We start from the raw sequence: 17,980 nt of genomic DNA on the forward strand, positions 1-17,980 counted from the left end.
GACGGGAACCCGTCACTGATATGGCCCGACATCACGATAGGACTAAACATTAGCAAAAACATTAGCACCACAGCCCACGGGCCACTAGCCTCTCTCGGCGGGCACCTGGGGGACTCGAGGAAGACAGGCCCCACGATGGTGAGGCTTGCCATTGGATGCCAGGGCCACCCTACAGCACCTGGTACTTGTCTCATTGAACTCAATGCAATGAAGCCCGCTCGCAAAGATAAACGGGCAGGCCTTCCAATCGGCTTGGGGGATTGCCATCTGACACCTCTTCACCCTCGCTGCCGGTGGCTGGCCAGTGACTGCTGCCAGAATTCCCCGTGAGCCCCGCGTGCCATCATCTGGCAAGCCTAGAACAACTATATCAACTTTAATCAAACAGTCGGCCACCCTCTAGTGACTGTCCCCAGGTCCCTGGCTCCACGCCATTCTCGCAAAACACAATGGAAATCAGCATCCCAGGTACCTGCGAACATAACAACACACCGATGATCAAAACCCAGCGTGTTCGTCGGCGTGCTCTCACATGTGCCAGATGTCGGCACCGAAAAATCACTGTAAGCTAGATCCCCCACGCCCTTCACCCAGGTTTATCTGACCATGTTCTGGGAAAGTGCGATGCCATTTCGCCGTCATGCTCGTCATGCCTGGCGGCAGGAGCATCTTGTGTTGCCTGGAACTCGGCGGCAAAATCCACTGCGCCACGCAGCATCGTGAGATATCTGGAGGAACGGATTGCTGCTCTGGAATCTAGCGTCACGTCTTCTCCCTGTTCACTACGATCAGCGGAGAGTCTCTACCAACACTCGCGGGCTGATGGGCCGTCTTTGAGTGGCGGGATTAGTCACGCCCTTCTCGATACCACGACGTCCTTCCTTGGCTTGACGCAACATACTCGGCTCGCCGGTTGCGTGGTGGCGCCCACCAAGGTTCCATCTGCCAAAGATTCATTCAGCCTGTCGGATCTGGACGAGAATAATCCACGGACAATCCTCAATCAACAACCCTCCCATCTGTCACCGACCTCGGTGCCTGTTCAAGTGGCCCGATTCCTGTTCAGCACGTACATCACCCGCATCATTCATCAATACCCCTTCTACCACGTTTCGGATGTCGAGCAAGCGTTCAGTGCTATATTCCCCGATGGCTGCGACAGGCCGATACCAGAGAGTCATGCGGAGGCTCGAGACATCTATATTGTCAGTCTGATCATGGCCATTTCCTTGTCTACCGCCGCACGGAATAAACAGGCACATGCTCATGGCCTCGCCACTGGCTTATTCAAGAAGGCCATGTTACAAGTGCCAGCTGTCCTCTCCAACGATCTGTCTGGTCTTCAAGCGCTCCTGTTACTTATCCAGTATACGTTCCTCAACCCCAGTGTAGCCAACCTTTGGCTGTTGACCGGCGTCTCGAGCGAGGCATGTTTCGACATGGGATTGCACAAGGATCTTCCGGACGGAGCAATCGATGTTGCAAGTAAGGATCTCCGTCGACGGATTTTCTGGTGCGCCTGGGAAATGGAAGTGGCGGTGAGCGCAGGCTTTCAAAGACCTATCAGGACTCTAAACAAGTACATCAACGTGCCCTTCCCGACCGAATATGACGACCGCGCGGTTCACCAACATGGAATTGCTACTACAGGGCCAAAAGTGAAATTTGTTTCTCGCCGAATTTGGCTTTTCCGTCAAATCGAGTCTGAAATCATATCTATCCTCTATCAAGACGAACCCTTACCGACGGATTCCATGTCACTAGACCAGTGGCTGATTGACGTTGATAAACGCATTTCTCAATGGCGACACGAGGTTCACCAATCGGCAGCACAGAATCAGGACGACCCTTTAGTTAAGTTACAGTGGGACGAGATCTCATTGTATACCGACATTGCATATCACTATATCTTGGTCCTGATGTATGGACCGTCACCAAGGCTAAAGAGCCCTCCCCGACGAAATTTGATAAAGGCATTCGAAGCGGGGGTGAAGGTTGCGACGGGTTACTGGGAACAGGCCAATACCGAGTTTGGCAAAATTAAATACGTCTTTCACCCTTGCTACCACACCTTCTCCTCCGCCGTGGTCTTCCTCAAAGTGTTGCAGAGTTGCAAAGCAGACATTGCGCATTTGTACACATCGGAAGAGGTCGAAGATTACGCCCTCTGTTTCTCGCGACTGTTCTCGACGATTGCAGAGAGATGGCCTGCCGCAACTCTCTGCCTTGAGGAATTCGATCGACTTTGGGGCACAGTAAAGAAGGAATACGCCGACTTTTTGCAGTTGAAGGAGATCAATTCATTGACGCAGACATGGCTGGGTCACTCGGTATCCCCAGACGACCTTGACGACACAACTGATATATCTGGCGACCTGAATTTTATGCCCTTCTTTAACACCTATACGACCACGACGGAAAGTGACTGGAATACCGCATGGACCGTCATGCCTAACGATTGGAACGCCGAGTTTAATTTCGGTATGGACTTTACGGACAGCGTTGGAGCATGAACACCAGTGCGAACGCAACTCCCAAATTTCACAGTCGATTTTGTTGCATGGAACCTTGGAGATGGGAATGGTTGACTGTAGCTCAACCTCCAGTCTCGGTCGGAGTGGGCCTTTCAAAAGTTGCATCACGTAACCATTTTTTCCAAACCGTAGTCTGGGGTACTGGGTTGGACACCCCCGAGCCACCATGACGTTGCTGAGCGGAATCATCAAGGCATTCACGAAAATCCTCTGACTGGCCAAAATCGGGATGACCGACCTTGAGCCTGCTAGCGTTTTCATTTCCGCCGAGTGGATAGGCTCAGCGGAGCTGAAGCAAATGGCAACAAGCACGAAGGAGAAGCAAGCGCTCTTTCTCCATACCGGGGTGCCTCTTCGAGACGAATGGATCCGCTGTAACCTTCCCGGGGCGTGGACACTGTCTTTGCATTGAAAGCACGGGGCTTACTGTACACAACGAATCGCACTCCTTTTCTGTGGTAGGAAGCCGTACATGGTATGTAGTTGACTACAGATATTCAAACTGCGTTGGCGTTACAAGATTACTTATCACTCTCCGCTCGAAGAGGCCAATACGAGTACATAGTAGTTATATAGCCCACAAACAGGGATACAACAAGCGTATCACATATACATAAGGACCCTGATCATACTTGCAGCACTAACAAGATGGGTGTATACCTAGGACTCCGCCTGTTGGTGGCAATACTATGTAATTCCCTGGGCACGCAGCTCGCCGAGAAGGCTCTACCATGGTAGCCAGCGTCTGTCGAGGACCCACCACCACCACTATCACCACTACACTATCGTTATATTGTGAAACGACAGACTACTTAACTGGGCTAGCAGTATCAGGGCGCATAAGGAGGGGGTTCTGCTTGTAATCAGAACTTGACAAGCAATAATATCGCCTATAACTGCAACACGGACGAAGGCGACGGAGCACAGCAACGGACGAGGGCGACGTGGCTCGCTTACTGTAGCGTGAACGGCACACATGCTCTAGATCGCAGAGCTATTCGCGGCTTGAGCCCTCATCCTCTGCATTCGTGGAGGACGAAGCCGTCATTAGTAGGAATAAGCTATGAATTTGGAACAAGCACAGTGCCTTTTTCCTCTAGTTGTGCTGACTGGAATAGTAAACAAGGGACAAGCCATACACCAATCATATAACCCAGGGCGACCGCTCAGGCCCATCGTCTATAGCCGAAGAAATGTGGGCCTATAGCCTCTAATGTGTCGCCAGGAGATATGAATTGTCGGCTGCAGTAGCCTGTAGGTACCTCTGTTCCACTTCTCTCTCTACATCAAGCTCAAGGTCGTCAAGCCGCTCCTCGTCAGTTAAGCGCAAGCAGTCCTGGTTAACCCTCTACAAACATCACCATGGGTTCCGTTGGGGCGTCGAGTTCAAAGCTTTTTGAGCCTCTCACGATCGGCTCGATGAAGCTGCAGCACCGCATGATAATGGCACCTTTGACAAGATTCCGCGCAGACGACTCGCATGTACCACTGCCATTTGTGTCTGAATACTATCAACAGCGCGCCTCGGTCCCAGGCACCTTGATCATCTCGGAAGCGACCCTGATCTCCGAATCCGCCGGAATTTACAACAACGTTCCTGGGATCTGGAACCGCGATCAAGTCGATGCGTGGTGCAAAATCACCGACGCAGTCCATCAGAAGGGTTCCTATATCGTCCTCCAGCTTTGGACGCTCGGCCGAGTCGCAGATGCAGCGGCCACAAAACAGAAGGGCATCAAACTTTCCGCGCCCAGTCCCATACCTGTTGCCGAAGGGGCCGAAACTCCCGAGGAACTGACCATCGCCGAGATCGAGTCGTTCGTTGCAGAGTATACCGTGGCTGCGAAGAATGCAATTGAAGCAGGATTTGATGGGGTCGAGATCCACGCCGCAAACGGCTACCTCGTTGATCAGTTTTTGCAGGACGTCAGCAACACCCGCACCGACCGTTACGGCGGGTCGATCGAAAATCGATCACGGTTAGGCCTCGAGGTAACACAAGCTGTGGTCGATGCTATTGGAGCTGAGCGGGTGGGAATCAGGCTAAGTCCTTTCAGCACATTCCAGGGGATGGGTATGAGGGACCCCATCCCTCAATTTACGCATTTCATCCACGGTCTCCAGGCGCTGAAACTGGCATATATACACGTGGTTGAGTCGCGCGTCTCTGGCAACGCCGACGTAGAGCCCACCCACAAGATTGATTTCGCCGTCAACGCGTGGGATGGGACGAGCCCGGTTCTGATCGCCGGTGGATTCACCCCGGAGTCGGCTAGGAACACCGTAGACGAGCTTTTCCCAGACAGGGACGTGGCCATTGTGTTTGGTCGGTACTTCATCTCGACGCCTGATCTGCCGTTCCGGGTCAAGCATGGCATTGACCTGGAGGCCTACGACAGGAATACGTTCTACACGGCAAAGGCAGAGGAGGGTTATATCGATTACCCCTTCAGCAAGGAGTTTGAACAGGCATATAGAAATTAAGCGGTGCCATCCTTCTGAATGAGGAATTTTTGCGGTTTGATGTTCGAGTTCTTGATCCAGGCGTTCACACACAAAGTGCTTTTCTCACATGCAGATCTTGATTATGGTGATGCGGTCCCTGCTTATAGGGCCTTAAAGAAGCATCGCTCCATGTCATGATACGGAAGCGCACCTCTGTAAGCAGCTGCCAACCAGAGCGTTGGACATGAGTAAAGGCCAATTTAGGGCGAACCTTACCTCCGCCATTTCGCTCTATGGTCTTATCTTTGACATGCTTTCTCCTCCCGCCCCATACAGACGGATAAGAGAGACGGCCCAGGGCGAGTGACCAATAGGAGTGCCTATGTCCCAATGGAGGATAACCGAAACGGACCAAGGCGACAAGGCAAGTGACTTCTACGGCTTTAGGAGCAGGGGGTCAGAGACGATCGAGGGGCATGGGCCGAGAAGCCGTGAGGTTTAAACATCTATTACTATGGCCCTGAAATCGAGGTTGTCCTGGACAGCCCAGTACTAAATAGCCTTGGACTCGCTCGTCCACCCTCCCCTTGGTTTCTCACCAGGACCAACAACATGTTTATTGACGTTCAGAATATTCAACCAGCCACTGGGCTGGGGCTCCTTGTTGCCATCCTCGTGTTTGTGAAGCTCGCGTCCGTCATTCATACGGCTTACTTCTCGCCCCTCGCCAGGGTCCCTGGGCCCGCACTCGCGAAGGTGACTGACCTCTGGCTCCTCTGGCAACTGTACAACTACCGCAAATGTCCGGCCCTCGAAGATTGCTTCAGAAAATATGGGTCGATCGTGCGGATCGGTCCTAACAAGCTCGCCGTCAATTCGGAGGAGTCGATGAAAATCTGCTACGGCGTCGGCACCAAGTTCACCAAGAGTCAATGGTACAAATCCTTTTGTTTCCTCGGCTGGAATTCAGTCTTCACTCTCCTCGAGAACAGGGAGCACTCCGAGCGCAAAAGGATCACCGCGCGGTTGACGAGCAAGACGAGCGTCATGGAGCATCTGCCGGAGATCAACGAACACATCAAGGGGTTTCTCAATCTCATGCACCAGCGGGCGAACCAGGTCGTCGACATCATGTGTGTGTATCGGTACCTGGCTCTTGACATTGTCGGATCTACCACATTTGGGCGCGGCTTCGGCCTCATGAAGACGGGCCTTAGCCACCCATTCATCGACGATCTTGACGCTGTGGTCATGACGTTCCCGCCGCGCGGATACCTGTCCAAGTGGGTGTGGATGGTGGCCAAGAGAATCCCCAACAAGCAGTGGCAGCACCACATTGCCGGCGAGGCCAGACTCTGCTCTCACTCGGACGTGGTCATTAACGAGCAAATGGAGTATGCCAGGACCCACGGTGGCAAGCTGAGTCCGGAATATCTCAAGACAATCGTCGGCGCGTATATCGACCATCGCGACGCCAACGGCCAGCCGCTTCCTCGCGGGTGTATCACGTCGGACATTGCGACAGTTTATGTAAGTAGTATTCCCTCCGGTAAGATTTGCATGCCCCTTTTTTGACCCGAGACATAGTTCGCCGGCACCGACACGACCAGCATCTCACTCTCGTTCCTGACCTGGGAACTGGCAAGAAAGAAAGACCTGCAGAAGAAGCTGTACGACGAAGTGCGTGCCCATTTTCCCGACCCGTCGCAGGTTCCTGCGCTCGCGGACGCCGAGACATGGCCGTACCTCAACGCCATCATCAAGGAGGCCCTGAGGCTCTACCCGGCTGCGCCGTCGCACTTGGAACGCGTCGTCCCTCCAGGCGGCGCCACGGTCGAAGGCAAATGGCTGCCGGAAGGAACCGTCATCGGCGTCCAGGCGTACTCCATCCAGAGAAAGCCCGAGGTCTTCCATGAGCCGGAGCAGTTCAAGCCAGAGCGATGGTTCAACGAGACTGACTCAATGAAGCGGTGCCTCATGCCGTTTGGCCTGGGGGCGCGCGCCTGCCCCGGCCAGCACATCTCGTACATGGAGATGCGGCTGGTCGTGGCCATGCTGGTGCGCAATTTCGAAATAGGCTTGTCCCCGCTGTACGACCCCAAGGATATGGATGTCAAGGACTTTTGGCTGCTGTTCCCGGCGGCGAAGAAGTGCGAGGTGGTTTTGAAGCCACGCGAGTCTTGAACCGCAATAGACTCAAATTGTTTTTTTATGACAAGCTCAACGAATGGTCATTATTTCTCGAATTCCAAGACCTGGTTTGCATATGCCTGTCGCAGGCAGGGGGCGTAAACGGAAATCAATCATGTGACTCTCCATTGGTGTGTCAAGGGTCTGAACGCTAGTAGTCTCTCGGCTTTGCAAGCCAAAGGGGATCGTATTGTGTGACCAACTGGACTGGTTAGAGAGATAGTCGACAAGGAGCCATTGGCGTATCGTGAGTGGTGCGGCCATAGACGACGGAAAGGAGCGCGAAGTGGATACTGATATCGGAACTGAGCATTTGCGGGCACACTACGGAGACGTGCACCAAATGTAGTTGCCGCGCTAAAGTTGAATGACGAGGACGTCAAAAGACCATTTATTTTCTTTTCCGTTGCTCCGGAGAACGGTCCCCGGAGATATCGGAGCTCGTTCCTTCGTCTCTAACTCTTGTTTATTCTTTATCACTAAGTTACTTAAAGTAGATTATCTTTAGTTAAGACTTTAGTTAAGACTACCTAAAGTAAGAAAAAATTTATCGTTAAGCTATAATTCGAAGAACGGTCCCCAGAGATATCGAAGCTCGTTTCTCCGCCCCTAACTCTCGCCTATTCTTTATCACTAAGTCGCCTAAAGTAGATTATCTTTAGTTAAGACTTTAGTTAAGGCTGCCTAGAGCAAGAAAAAATCCATCGTCAAGCTGTGATCCTGCGTCATTCAACTTTAGCGCGGCAACTACATTTGGTGCACTGCTCCGTACAGGACTAGTTGGTCGGATTGATAACTGGCTGGCTAATGTCTCTTATCTCTAGTGTGTGCATCATCTAGGACGCGATGAATCTAAAGGACATTGAACGATCGAGCCACGAAGACAGTCGCTTGGAGGGTTAGACAAGGCTGACATGTGTGTGGTAGAAGAGGTTTGCGATCTACTGGTACAGGGTACAAATCCTCGCCACTAGAAATCCTGTGTGACTACACCAGGAATCGTTTTCCCAGTAGCAAAAATATCTCTCCTCCTCATCTTTCCGTCGTACCGTACATTAGCATCTGGAAGCTGGCCCATGCTCACACAGCATTGATGGTCAACCCAGTGGCTTCACAACCTGATAGCCGAGTCGATGACTAGTAGAAAGTCGCGTCGATCATAGTTGTTGTAACAGAATCTGATTCATCACGTTCTAGATCGAAATGTTCCCCAGAGCAGGGGCTACCACTCCGTCCACCATCACCCGTCGTCATATACTTAAATGTTTCTCCTTGACAACTTCGCGCAGTCTCGAGGCCAGCCCGGCAAGTTCAGGGGCAATCTAGGCACCATGATTTACGTTCCAGGTTACTTCGAGACTTCATCATACACTTTCCTTAGAACAGTCAAGCCCTACAGAAGGTGCCTTTACCACCGGGAGCCCTAAGAGAAGTCGAACCCCTATACTCAGTTACTCCTATAGGATAGAATTTCGAGCCACAAGAGATATAGCCAATTATACTAGAGTAGCTGCTCCTTATAGCCTATCAATACACTCGGGATAGCTTCCCTTTAAAAAGCTAGGTCACGAGTGCTCGACAAAACGCATGGGCTAGCACAATGGGCTCGTCCCCGTTGGCGCTACCCTAGGAAGACTGCCGCGCGTGGATTAATAAGCGGACGCTGGACGACGCTATTAGGACTTAGATAGTTAGGGTAGTGGAACGCTAGGCAAAATAAAACAACAATTTAGCTGTTATAGCCCATCAGTATAGAGAACTTCTTATAAGAATTCTACACTTCCGAACTCTCAGTGCTCACCCATCAAGATATCGAGAGACCTACGGCGTTTTAAAGCACCGCGGACCCTATAGGATACGGAACTCCTTCGAGTATTCCCCTTATAGGGATTAGAATATCTTCGAGTTATATCCCAAGACGCCCCTATTAGTAAGGACAAGAGTCTTCTCTTTACTATTGTCGAGTATAACTCCTTCGATATAAGAGAGTACTATAAGTCTATAGAAACGACAAAGGAGTGTAATAGATAGGTCTTCTATAGGTACTAGATAGCGATGCTATATAGGATATATCGCCTCCATACCCTTGGTAAGAAATATAGGCCCGAGTTGTAACTGAGCACGCAGTTTAAACAGACACTAGCTCATAAGCTCGGAGACTAGTTATGCATAAAGATAAATAATTAATTGTGTACGCTTAGTTATTCTAGAGGGTATCGTCGGTTTCAGGGTCATTATTTTTCTTGAGGACCGGCAGCCCAACTGAATTTGGTACTTATTAAGCATGATATATCTGCCTTACCATCGCTATTTGTAGACTAGAGGAGCAGAACGAAAATTGCAGTAACAGATGAGAGTAAATCTTAATGTCGAAGCAAGTCTAAAGTCTCCACCCATGGAACCAACACGCCTGGTAGAATCAAGTCACTCAAAGCCAATTTGGTCGGCCTACCGACGATATTAGCAACACCCATCCACGTAGGGCTCAGGCGTACGGTATTGAGGGCTCGTTCCCTTAGGCAGCTGGTCCAATATATACAACAATCCTTCTACGGCAGCCATCGCTACAGCGAGGGTGTCAGCGCACGACTACACGTAGCCCATCTTCGCCCTAGGTCAGCTTGAAGCGTATTCGACGTCGGCCTTCAGCCCTTAACTTTCAGCATTTTCGGTTTATAGCTGCTTGGCATCGAATTTCTAGACGGATACTACTATCTAACTAGTATTACTATACTACTATTTTTCTACTATAGTGTCTATCCTATATATTTTAAATCGATAAATATATAGTATCTGTATATTAAATATAGTTATTTAGTATTTAACCCTAATATATAGAGGCGTACATCAAATATAGATGCCGCGCTAAAATCGAATAACGAAGGGTCATTACCTAACAATGAGTTTTCTCTTATTCTAGGCGGCCTTAACTAAAGCCTTAACTAAAGATAATCTACTTAGGTAGTGATTGTAATAAGGAATAGGCGAGGGCTAGGGACGGCAACGTAAGCTCCAATATATCCGGAGCAACGAAATTAAAATACCTAGTCTTTTAAAGTCCTTATCATTCCTTTTTAGTACATTTAGTACACGCGTCTATACTAAGACAACTAATAAAATATATCGAATCATTGTAAATTCTTAGTTTATTATATCGTTTTCCTACTATCTTTATTATTCTTCATTAATAAAGTATCGATTAAGTATAAGTTTAAGTATCCTTTTAGGCGACGACTAGATCCTTTTTTAAGGATAGTATATACTATCAGGATAGAATAGAATAGAATCACTATTAAGGACTAATATTAAAACCTATATAGCCAAGTTAATATAGTCCTTCCTTTATAAACTAACTATTTAATAACTTTAGTATTAGACTTTTAAAAAAGAAAGAAAAAATTAAGTTATAAAGGCTAGATTCGAACCCCTATATCTTTTTTTAGAATTATATTAATAGTAGTAATAGTACTATATAGAAAAATTCTTTAATAGTTATATATAATATATTAAAGAAGCATTAGAGAATTATCTAAGAAGGGATCGAAAACCATTAAGCATTTTAGTAATTATCCACTATATCTCTAAGAAGTCTTAGCTAATTTAGCGAAGGACTCTTAGAAGCAACAATAATAATACTACTAAAGTCTTTATAGTTAAGTTAATATAGTTATTCCTCTATAATTAAAGATTAGATTTTTTAGCGTTAGACTTTAGAATAATGAAAAATTTAAAAAGACGAAAGTACTAGATTCGAAACCTTCGTATATTCTATATTAAGGATCTAATATTTCTCCTTAATCTTTAATCTTTAATCCGTGATCCTTGATCCTTACTTACTACTTAACCCCTAACCCCCTAATTAGTTAGGGGCCGCTGATTTTCCTAGCAATCAACTATTGATTACTATAGGGGCCGTAGTAGTACTTACTATTATATTAGTGCTAGTTCAACCCGATTCATATCGAGTTCAATCGAGCTACTATAGTAGTTCAGGGGCTCTGACTGCGCTTGAAATCGAGACAGTCCCAGCCAGCACGAGCGCCGCCCTTTGTAGCACCTTCAGCGCGGACTCAGCCTAGGCTCAGCTCATTCCTGGCTCGAGCTGGCATCGCATAGCGGTAAGAATCATCATTAGATCGATAATCTTGCAAGGGTAGGGAGATCTCAGGGTGCAAACTTGCTTTCAAGGGCCAATTTTCCTTCACCCCCAACACCGCGATCCGTTGACAAAATGCAGCATAAAACGCACTGGATGGAGTCTAGGGCCAGGACACCCTGCATGATCGACGTCCGTGCCCGTGCGTTGCGGTAGCGATCCTCAACCTTGGCAAAGTTGAAAACGTGGAGGCTGGTAAGTTCAGGTTGCGAGGCCCAGATTTAAGGTCTTGATAGACTCGAGTTCAAGCTGTTGCTAATTCAGTTTGGTCGAAGCCTCCGAGCCCTCCTTGTTTTCGTATTACAAGATCATATCGAAGCAGAGGGAGGGACTTTTCGATTGTCGGTTGCTGATTGCGCTGTGCATCTTAAGAGGACCACCTGTGGAGTTTCCCAAGCCACTTCGCTTGTGGTTTTCACGATGAAAAGATGCTCAATTGAGCAGTCACATTGTCGATATAAGTACTGACAATGTCGAAGGTGCGATAAGCAGTGCTAAGGCAGTACTAGGCTACTACTAGTACTACTAGGAGTACTTACTAGCACCTCATCTACCTGGTACAGTATCACCAGTACATACACACATCATCTACTACTGTACTGAGTTCTTCTGATCAGTCACGCCCGGCCGGCTGTATAAGTACCAAGTTGCAAAGGATGGCACCAGCAAGTGCTTTTGTGCGTGCGTAACACAACAACAGCACTGGCTGAGTTCATTGCTAACACTTACAGTTTCCATACTAGCGATCAGTACTTATCCCAGCCGGAACCCACGACCACTTCCTGTGGAACTCGAGAGACTGCAGGACTGACAGATTAGAAATTGTACTTGTGATCGCGGGAATTAGTCAAAAGTGGAGGTCGCCTTCAGGGCCAATCATGCACTTCGACTGCAATCTAAACCGCGTTTGGGCACCAATGCGAGCAAAAGCATACGACTTTCCAGAGATATCCTGACCAAACGATGGCAATTCGCAGGTTCGCATCGTTCGTGGACAAGTTCAAGACTAGGTGAGTCCGATCAACCAGGAATGTTTACGAGTACAACTACTAGTATCCAGCGAGCCAGGAAGCACTCAGTGACATCTTGTGCATAATTCCATACTCAGAGACCGAGATCCCTGTTCGAACCATTTTTTGTACGAGATCGATTGACCACATGACTGTACCGCCGTCTCGCGTCCGGCCAGACCTGTGTCCGCGGAGGCTTTAAGCATGATGATCTGGCGCTCCTCCAGGAAGATATATATACTACACAAGTACTTAACTGGTTCGGCTTTTGACTCCCAGCCCGATGTTGGTCAGCCTTGCTCTAGGTCATTGGGCAAGAAATGGCGCCCTCAGCAGTCCAAGACCTGCCTCCGAAGGGCAAAGTCATCCGTCAGACCCCGAGATCACTTGCTCATGTTGTCTTGTGGACCACGCCAGAGAACTACAAGCCGATGACGCAGTTCTACTGCAATCTGCTCAATGCCCATGTCGTCCACGTCGACCCAGTCTTGACGTTCATGGCGTACGACGATGAGCATCATCGAATTGCACTTATCTGTTCGCCAGATGCCGTCCCAAAACCCACAGGCACCACGTACGCCGGTCTTGATCATATTGCGTTCAGCTATTCGACACTCACGGCGCTTGCGCAGCAATATTTCTTTCTGAAAACCTGCGAGAAGCCCATTCTCCCGCTATGGACAGTGAATCATGGCCCGACGACGAGCATGTACTTCCGCGATCCGGACGGGAACAAGATTGAGCTGCAGGTGGATAACTTTGATGATGTGAATGAAGCCAATGACTTCATGGCGGGGCCGAAATATGATATGAATCCCATGGGTACAGACTTTGATCCCGACGAATGGTCGGAGTATATTCTATCCAAGGCGCTGCCCAATGGTGAGGAAGGGTCGTCGCCTGCTGACGTGAAGGCGTTGAAAACGAGAAAGGACATTGGCGAGAGGAAGGAGCTGCCTGAGGGTTTCTGAGGCTTCGGAGAAATCGTCTTGGACACCAACATACTTATCTCTACAAGCAGGGGGGAAAAGTGGATCACATGGTTTTCACTGTATTGACATTTCATCGCGACGGACAGAGTATTAGTTATCCCATCAATTGCGTTTCCTGAGCCTGACCAAAAACTCATCTTGTCCAACAAACCAGCCTCCACAAACCTTCCACTGGTGATCCGGCGTGGGAAAGGTGAACTTGTAACACAAACTGCTGTCAGCCAGACCTTTCCACGTGTATTAGCAGTTGGAACGCACCTCGTAGTGGCGCAAGAGCTGCGGCACAAGTTTGGCTATCTCAAGCATGGAGATGTTCTTGCCAATGCATGAGCGGGCGCCGTGGCCGAACTGATCAAGGCATTAATTACTCCGTAAGTTAATGCGAGCTGGATCACACAACGACAACTTACCGTAAGACTTGCGCGATCCATCGCTGCTAGCTGTTCCGTCGAAGCTTCCAGCCACCGTTCCGGCCTGAATGAATCTGCATCGGACCCGTACACGTCTCTGTTTCGTCTGTTCGTCTTTTTGTAAGCAAGAGAGGCCAGGAAACAAAGATCGGTCTGATATCACTTACGCGGCCACCCAAGGATTCACTCCAACAATTGTGCCTTCGGGGATGTACTTTCCTGCAAGCTCTATTCCTCCCTTTGGTACATATCGTTCAAGGAGCAAGCCAACAGCCGGATGCATTCCTAGAACGGGGCATACTTAGCGCTTGGAAACGTACAACTAGTGCAGGACATCACCCTACTCAGAGCTTCCTTGATGCATGCCTGTAAGTATGGCAAGTTGTTTGACTCTTTCCAAGTGACGAACTCGCTCAGATTTCCAGCTTTGTCCGCTTGGTCGATTTCTTCCACAACCTTTTTCAGGCAGTCTGGAGACTTCATAAGATAGTAGAAGACCTCGGACACAGTCAGCAAACCAACCGGTGATAAGACCATCGTCGGTAGTGCTGTACTCACGGATCTGAAAGATATGCCTGTGGTGTCACTTCCGGCCAAGACGTTGTCAATGTTGTACATGCGAATGATCTTGTCGGTCACGAGATCCGGATACTTGGACTGAGCCTCGAAACATCTCGTCAGAAAGTCTCGCCTCTTGTCCTCCACGCCCTGGGCTTTGACGGCGAGCCGCTCCTTCATCCTCTCCACGGTGAAATTCACAATGGGATGAGTTGGAACAAGCGCCAGGAAAAGAGGGCTCTTGGTGATGAATTTGTCCACAGTAGGAATCTGACCGACCTATTACACAGGAAGTTTAGCGCGCCACGGAGGTAGACAGAGAGGAAGGAGACGAACACTGCCGCCGTAGAAGACCTTGGTACGGATATCCGCCATGATCCCATCTACATCCGATCGTGTCTCCAAGAATCCCAGTTTCGTGCTGAAGACGATCTCGCCACTAGGTGCGATATTACTTAGCAACCATTGGAGTGACAAGGGGAGGCAAGGACAATACACACATGACATCAAACGCATACATCTGCAGCCATTGTCCAAAATTGAAGGTTTCTTTGGACGCGACGAATTCGTCCAGTCTCGACATGAAGAGGGCGCTCGTGGAGTCGATGAGTGGCTCGAAGTCAACCAAGTTGGACATACTGTAAGCATTTGCGATTGGTCTCTTGTATTTGGAGTGGTAAGTCTCATCGAGCGTGGTGAACAGACTAGGGGTAAACTGTCCATGATAGGACAGCATATGCAAAGTATAGAATTTTGTTTTGGTGAACCCGGAGTTCAAACCATAGATCTTGGGGATCAAGGCAGGGTCGGCCACCGAGACTGTGCGAGGGCCGATGCGGACGAGGCTCGAGCCTGTCTGTCGGTGAAGTTTGATGTGAGTTTCGTGAGGATTGGCAAAGAGTGCATCAAAGAAACGCCATAAGTCGGTGAATCCGGCGACGAATGGGCCAGGGATGGAGTTCAGCTGTCTCCGGTATTTGTTGACCACGAGATAGACGAGTATCAAGCCAACAAGTAGACTGGGCAAGTTGGCCCGCAGAACCCGCAGGCCTTCTTGCAAGGACTGATTCAGGGACTGATTCATTCTTTGACGTAGTGTTACGAGGCTTTGGACAAATGAAGACGGGACGGGGTCGATAAAGGCTTGCGATGGACCTTGCGTCAACGGGGCTCTAGGACGTTTTTATATACATGTTGGGGAAACTCTCACTTCACCGAATCGCAGGAATGCCAATGTGGAAGGAGATACTGGTCAGAGATGATCTATTGACGCAACTGGATCATAGAGATATGGATCTCCCGCCTACATCCTGCTGTAGGAAACGCTGTCTGGTGACCACGTGCGAGTCGCACATCTGCCTTCATCGCACGCTTGGTGGCTTTATTGGAGAGCATCAGCACGCGCGAGTCGCACGAGCATCAAATGTGCCGACGGACTCCACCATTCCCTTGTTCCTTTATTGAAACAGTGGTCAGTCTTCCCGGTCCGAGTACCTCGCTTCTCCGCCCTTTTCCTCCCCCTGCTTCGGGACCCCAGATTTCGGAACAGTGGCGATCGACATTCACAGATACTCGCTAGCGTCTTGACTTGGCCATGGTCTTGGACGCGTGCCACATCTGTTGAAGGACTCGGCGCAACTCTATTCCCCTGACTTTGTGCCTTGGCGCAAAGACCGAGAGTGGTGCAGGGCGAGAGAATGATCGGCTCTCATACAGGCTCTGCCTTCGCCTTGTTACTCCCGATGTCAATTTCGGAAGCTGACGATTGACTCATCGGGAAAGATACCTCAACACACAGGGTATCAAGGCCCAGTGCGGTCAGGTGTGAACCCTTGAGGCTACAGTATAAAAAGCATCCTCCACGCCGAGTGTGAAGGGATCTTCCTCCCCCCATATTGATTCTCCTTTCGGGACTGTGTTATTATTCAACTATCTCTAACATTAGTATATTTCAAGTCGACGATGATGGACAACTCACCAGAGCACTCCGTTTTGCACGGAGCTGACACCCTTCGGCATGAACCCACACTGACGCATGCCCCGTCTGCTGGAGCTGTCTCTATGAGCCCTGAGCTCTTCGAAAAGGTATGGACAGACTTGACCTTTCAGAAGAGCCGCATACTAAGCCAGGACAAATATACAGCTCTATTTAACTCCCAAGGTTGTTCGCGCTGGGGACAACATCAAGCGGTTCGCCAACCCTACGCCCCTGGGATTCATTGGGTGAGCTTCCAAAAGAAAGGTAGTGGATTTTATTCTTGCCTTCCTAACAACATATGGTCTAGCTTCGTCATCTCTGCCATGACCTTTTCCATGGTCTTGATGGGCTGGGGAGGAGCGAGTGGACTTACGCCAGTTGTGTAAGTGCTCACCGGAATCCCCTGAGTCCGTAGACACACTCACTCACTCACTCATTTAAATCAAACAGGGGGATTTTCTTCTTCGTTGGCCCAGTCCTTCTCCTGTTGACCTGCGTCTTCGAGTGGATTATGGGTAATTTCTTCCCTATGATGGCGTGTGGTGTGCTGGCAGTCTTCTGGTTGAGCTTTGGCATGTTGCAGCTACCTACGTTGAATCTCGCGGCGCCATACACCTCTGCCGACAGCAGTCCTGCCGGCGCACTCTCGACAGGGTTCAACGCTGTCATCGCCCTGTACCTGGTTGTCTGGGGGTTTGCCATTTTGACATTCTTGGTCCTGTCCATCAGGACCAACTTGGTCTTCGTGCTGATCTTTCTTTCCGTCACTGTCGGTTGTTGGGTCCTCAGTGGAGCATATTGGAAACTCAGTACAGGTGACTATGGCATGGCTGGACAGCTGCAAAAGGTGGGTTACCCCGAATATCTTCCTCCGTACAAAGTATCGTGAACTGACGCTTGTCCTCTGTCAAGGCTGGCGGCGCTCTCATCTTTGTGGCAGGAGCTCTGGCTTGGTACATGACAGTTGCCATGATGGCAGCCGAGCTGCAGTATTCTGTCTATCTTCCCGTTGGTGACTTGAGTCATCTTTTCAAACCGCCTGGAACGGGCGCCAGAAAGGCAGATGAGGAAGCATAGAGCCTTTTCGAGGACAGGGCTTCTTGTAAAGGGGTTATTGGAGGGAACGGGAAGCTGGCCACAAAACAGGCTCATGCCCCGAGTAAATGGCTTTCGGAGGCTATGCTGGGCGGCTATTAGTGACAGGAATCGAAGGGAATAGAACGAGATAGTCTGGAAAGGTCGAGCGGAAGAAGGTCAAGGCACTGGCTAGCATTTTAACCGAACGGGGACGTGTATCCGAAGAAACATTGCGTTTTGACGTCTTTTCCCGAAATTTTGCTTGGACTGTGCTGCGTCCAGTTCTGTTCTTCGAAGTATTGTCTACACGGGTTTCGTTTCGGCGAAGTCTCTGCTCTTCATCTGGAAAAAGGTTCACTATTGAGTGGTTACAGAGAGAGTGAAGCAACCCAGGCAGGAGAATGCATGCGAGGTCGAACTCCCCGGTCGAATCCTAATTCACGGTGTGCGAGTCGCACAGATGCTGACCCCTGCATGCGTCTCCTCCAAATTCATTGGTCGATGCCCACAGACATCTGCGAGGTTCTCCAGAGGAGCCCCGGTCCGAGAACCCCGAGGCTCACCCCCGCAAGGTCTTCGGCAACACTCACCAAAGCAGCAAGGGTCTTGCGTCACAGGTCCATGCATGGT

The 17,980-nt window shown here is 49.6% G+C and overlaps 6 protein-coding genes across 6 annotated transcripts; 5 read left to right on the forward strand and 1 right to left on the reverse strand.

Annotated features, from left to right (window-relative positions):
* Positions 1-449: 449 nt before the first annotated feature.
* On the forward strand, positions 450-2,978 carry PV05_09843 (uncharacterized protein; the record flags this gene model as incomplete). The annotated part of the gene is made up of 2 exons (XM_013456221.1): positions 450-563; positions 621-2,978. The coding sequence occupies 2 exons, from the start codon at positions 450-452 to the stop codon at positions 2,511-2,513; spliced, it is 2,007 nt and encodes a 668-aa protein (XP_013311675.1). The 3' UTR covers positions 2,514-2,978.
* A 918-nt stretch (positions 2,979-3,896) lies between these two features.
* On the forward strand, positions 3,897-5,018 carry PV05_09844 (uncharacterized protein; the record flags this gene model as incomplete). The annotated part of the gene is made up of 1 exon (XM_013456222.1): positions 3,897-5,018. The coding sequence occupies one exon, from the start codon at positions 3,897-3,899 to the stop codon at positions 5,016-5,018; it is 1,122 nt and encodes a 373-aa protein (XP_013311676.1).
* Positions 5,019-5,591: 573 nt separating this feature from the next.
* On the forward strand, positions 5,592-7,163 carry PV05_09845 (uncharacterized protein; the record flags this gene model as incomplete). The annotated part of the gene is made up of 2 exons (XM_013456223.1): positions 5,592-6,509; positions 6,567-7,163. 2 exons carry the CDS (start codon positions 5,592-5,594, stop codon positions 7,161-7,163), a joined length of 1,515 nt encoding a protein of 504 aa, XP_013311677.1.
* A 5,492-nt stretch (positions 7,164-12,655) lies between these two features.
* On the forward strand, positions 12,656-13,306 carry PV05_09846 (uncharacterized protein; the record flags this gene model as incomplete). The annotated part of the gene is made up of 2 exons (XM_013456224.1): positions 12,656-12,837; positions 12,940-13,306. The coding sequence occupies 2 exons, from the start codon at positions 12,656-12,658 to the stop codon at positions 13,304-13,306; spliced, it is 549 nt and encodes a 182-aa protein (XP_013311678.1).
* Positions 13,307-13,567: 261 nt separating this feature from the next.
* PV05_09847 (uncharacterized protein) lies at positions 13,568-15,379 on the reverse strand (the record flags this gene model as incomplete). The annotated part of the gene is made up of 6 exons (XM_013456225.1): positions 13,568-13,675; positions 13,738-13,843; positions 13,905-14,022; positions 14,082-14,574; positions 14,632-14,749; positions 14,814-15,379. The coding sequence occupies 6 exons, from the start codon at positions 15,377-15,379 to the stop codon at positions 13,568-13,570; spliced, it is 1,509 nt and encodes a 502-aa protein (XP_013311679.1).
* An 881-nt stretch (positions 15,380-16,260) lies between these two features.
* Positions 16,261-17,350, forward strand: PV05_09848 (uncharacterized protein; the record flags this gene model as incomplete). The annotated part of the gene is made up of 5 exons (XM_013456226.1): positions 16,261-16,380; positions 16,439-16,518; positions 16,581-16,655; positions 16,724-17,120; positions 17,186-17,350. The coding sequence occupies 5 exons, from the start codon at positions 16,261-16,263 to the stop codon at positions 17,348-17,350; spliced, it is 837 nt and encodes a 278-aa protein (XP_013311680.1).
* Positions 17,351-17,980: the final 630 nt, after the last annotated feature.

Source organism: Exophiala xenobiotica (genome assembly GCF_000835505.1).
Source record: "Exophiala xenobiotica strain CBS 118157 unplaced genomic scaffold supercont1.6, whole genome shotgun sequence".
In the NCBI taxonomy this organism is placed as follows: domain Eukaryota; kingdom Fungi; phylum Ascomycota; class Eurotiomycetes; order Chaetothyriales; family Herpotrichiellaceae; genus Exophiala; species Exophiala xenobiotica.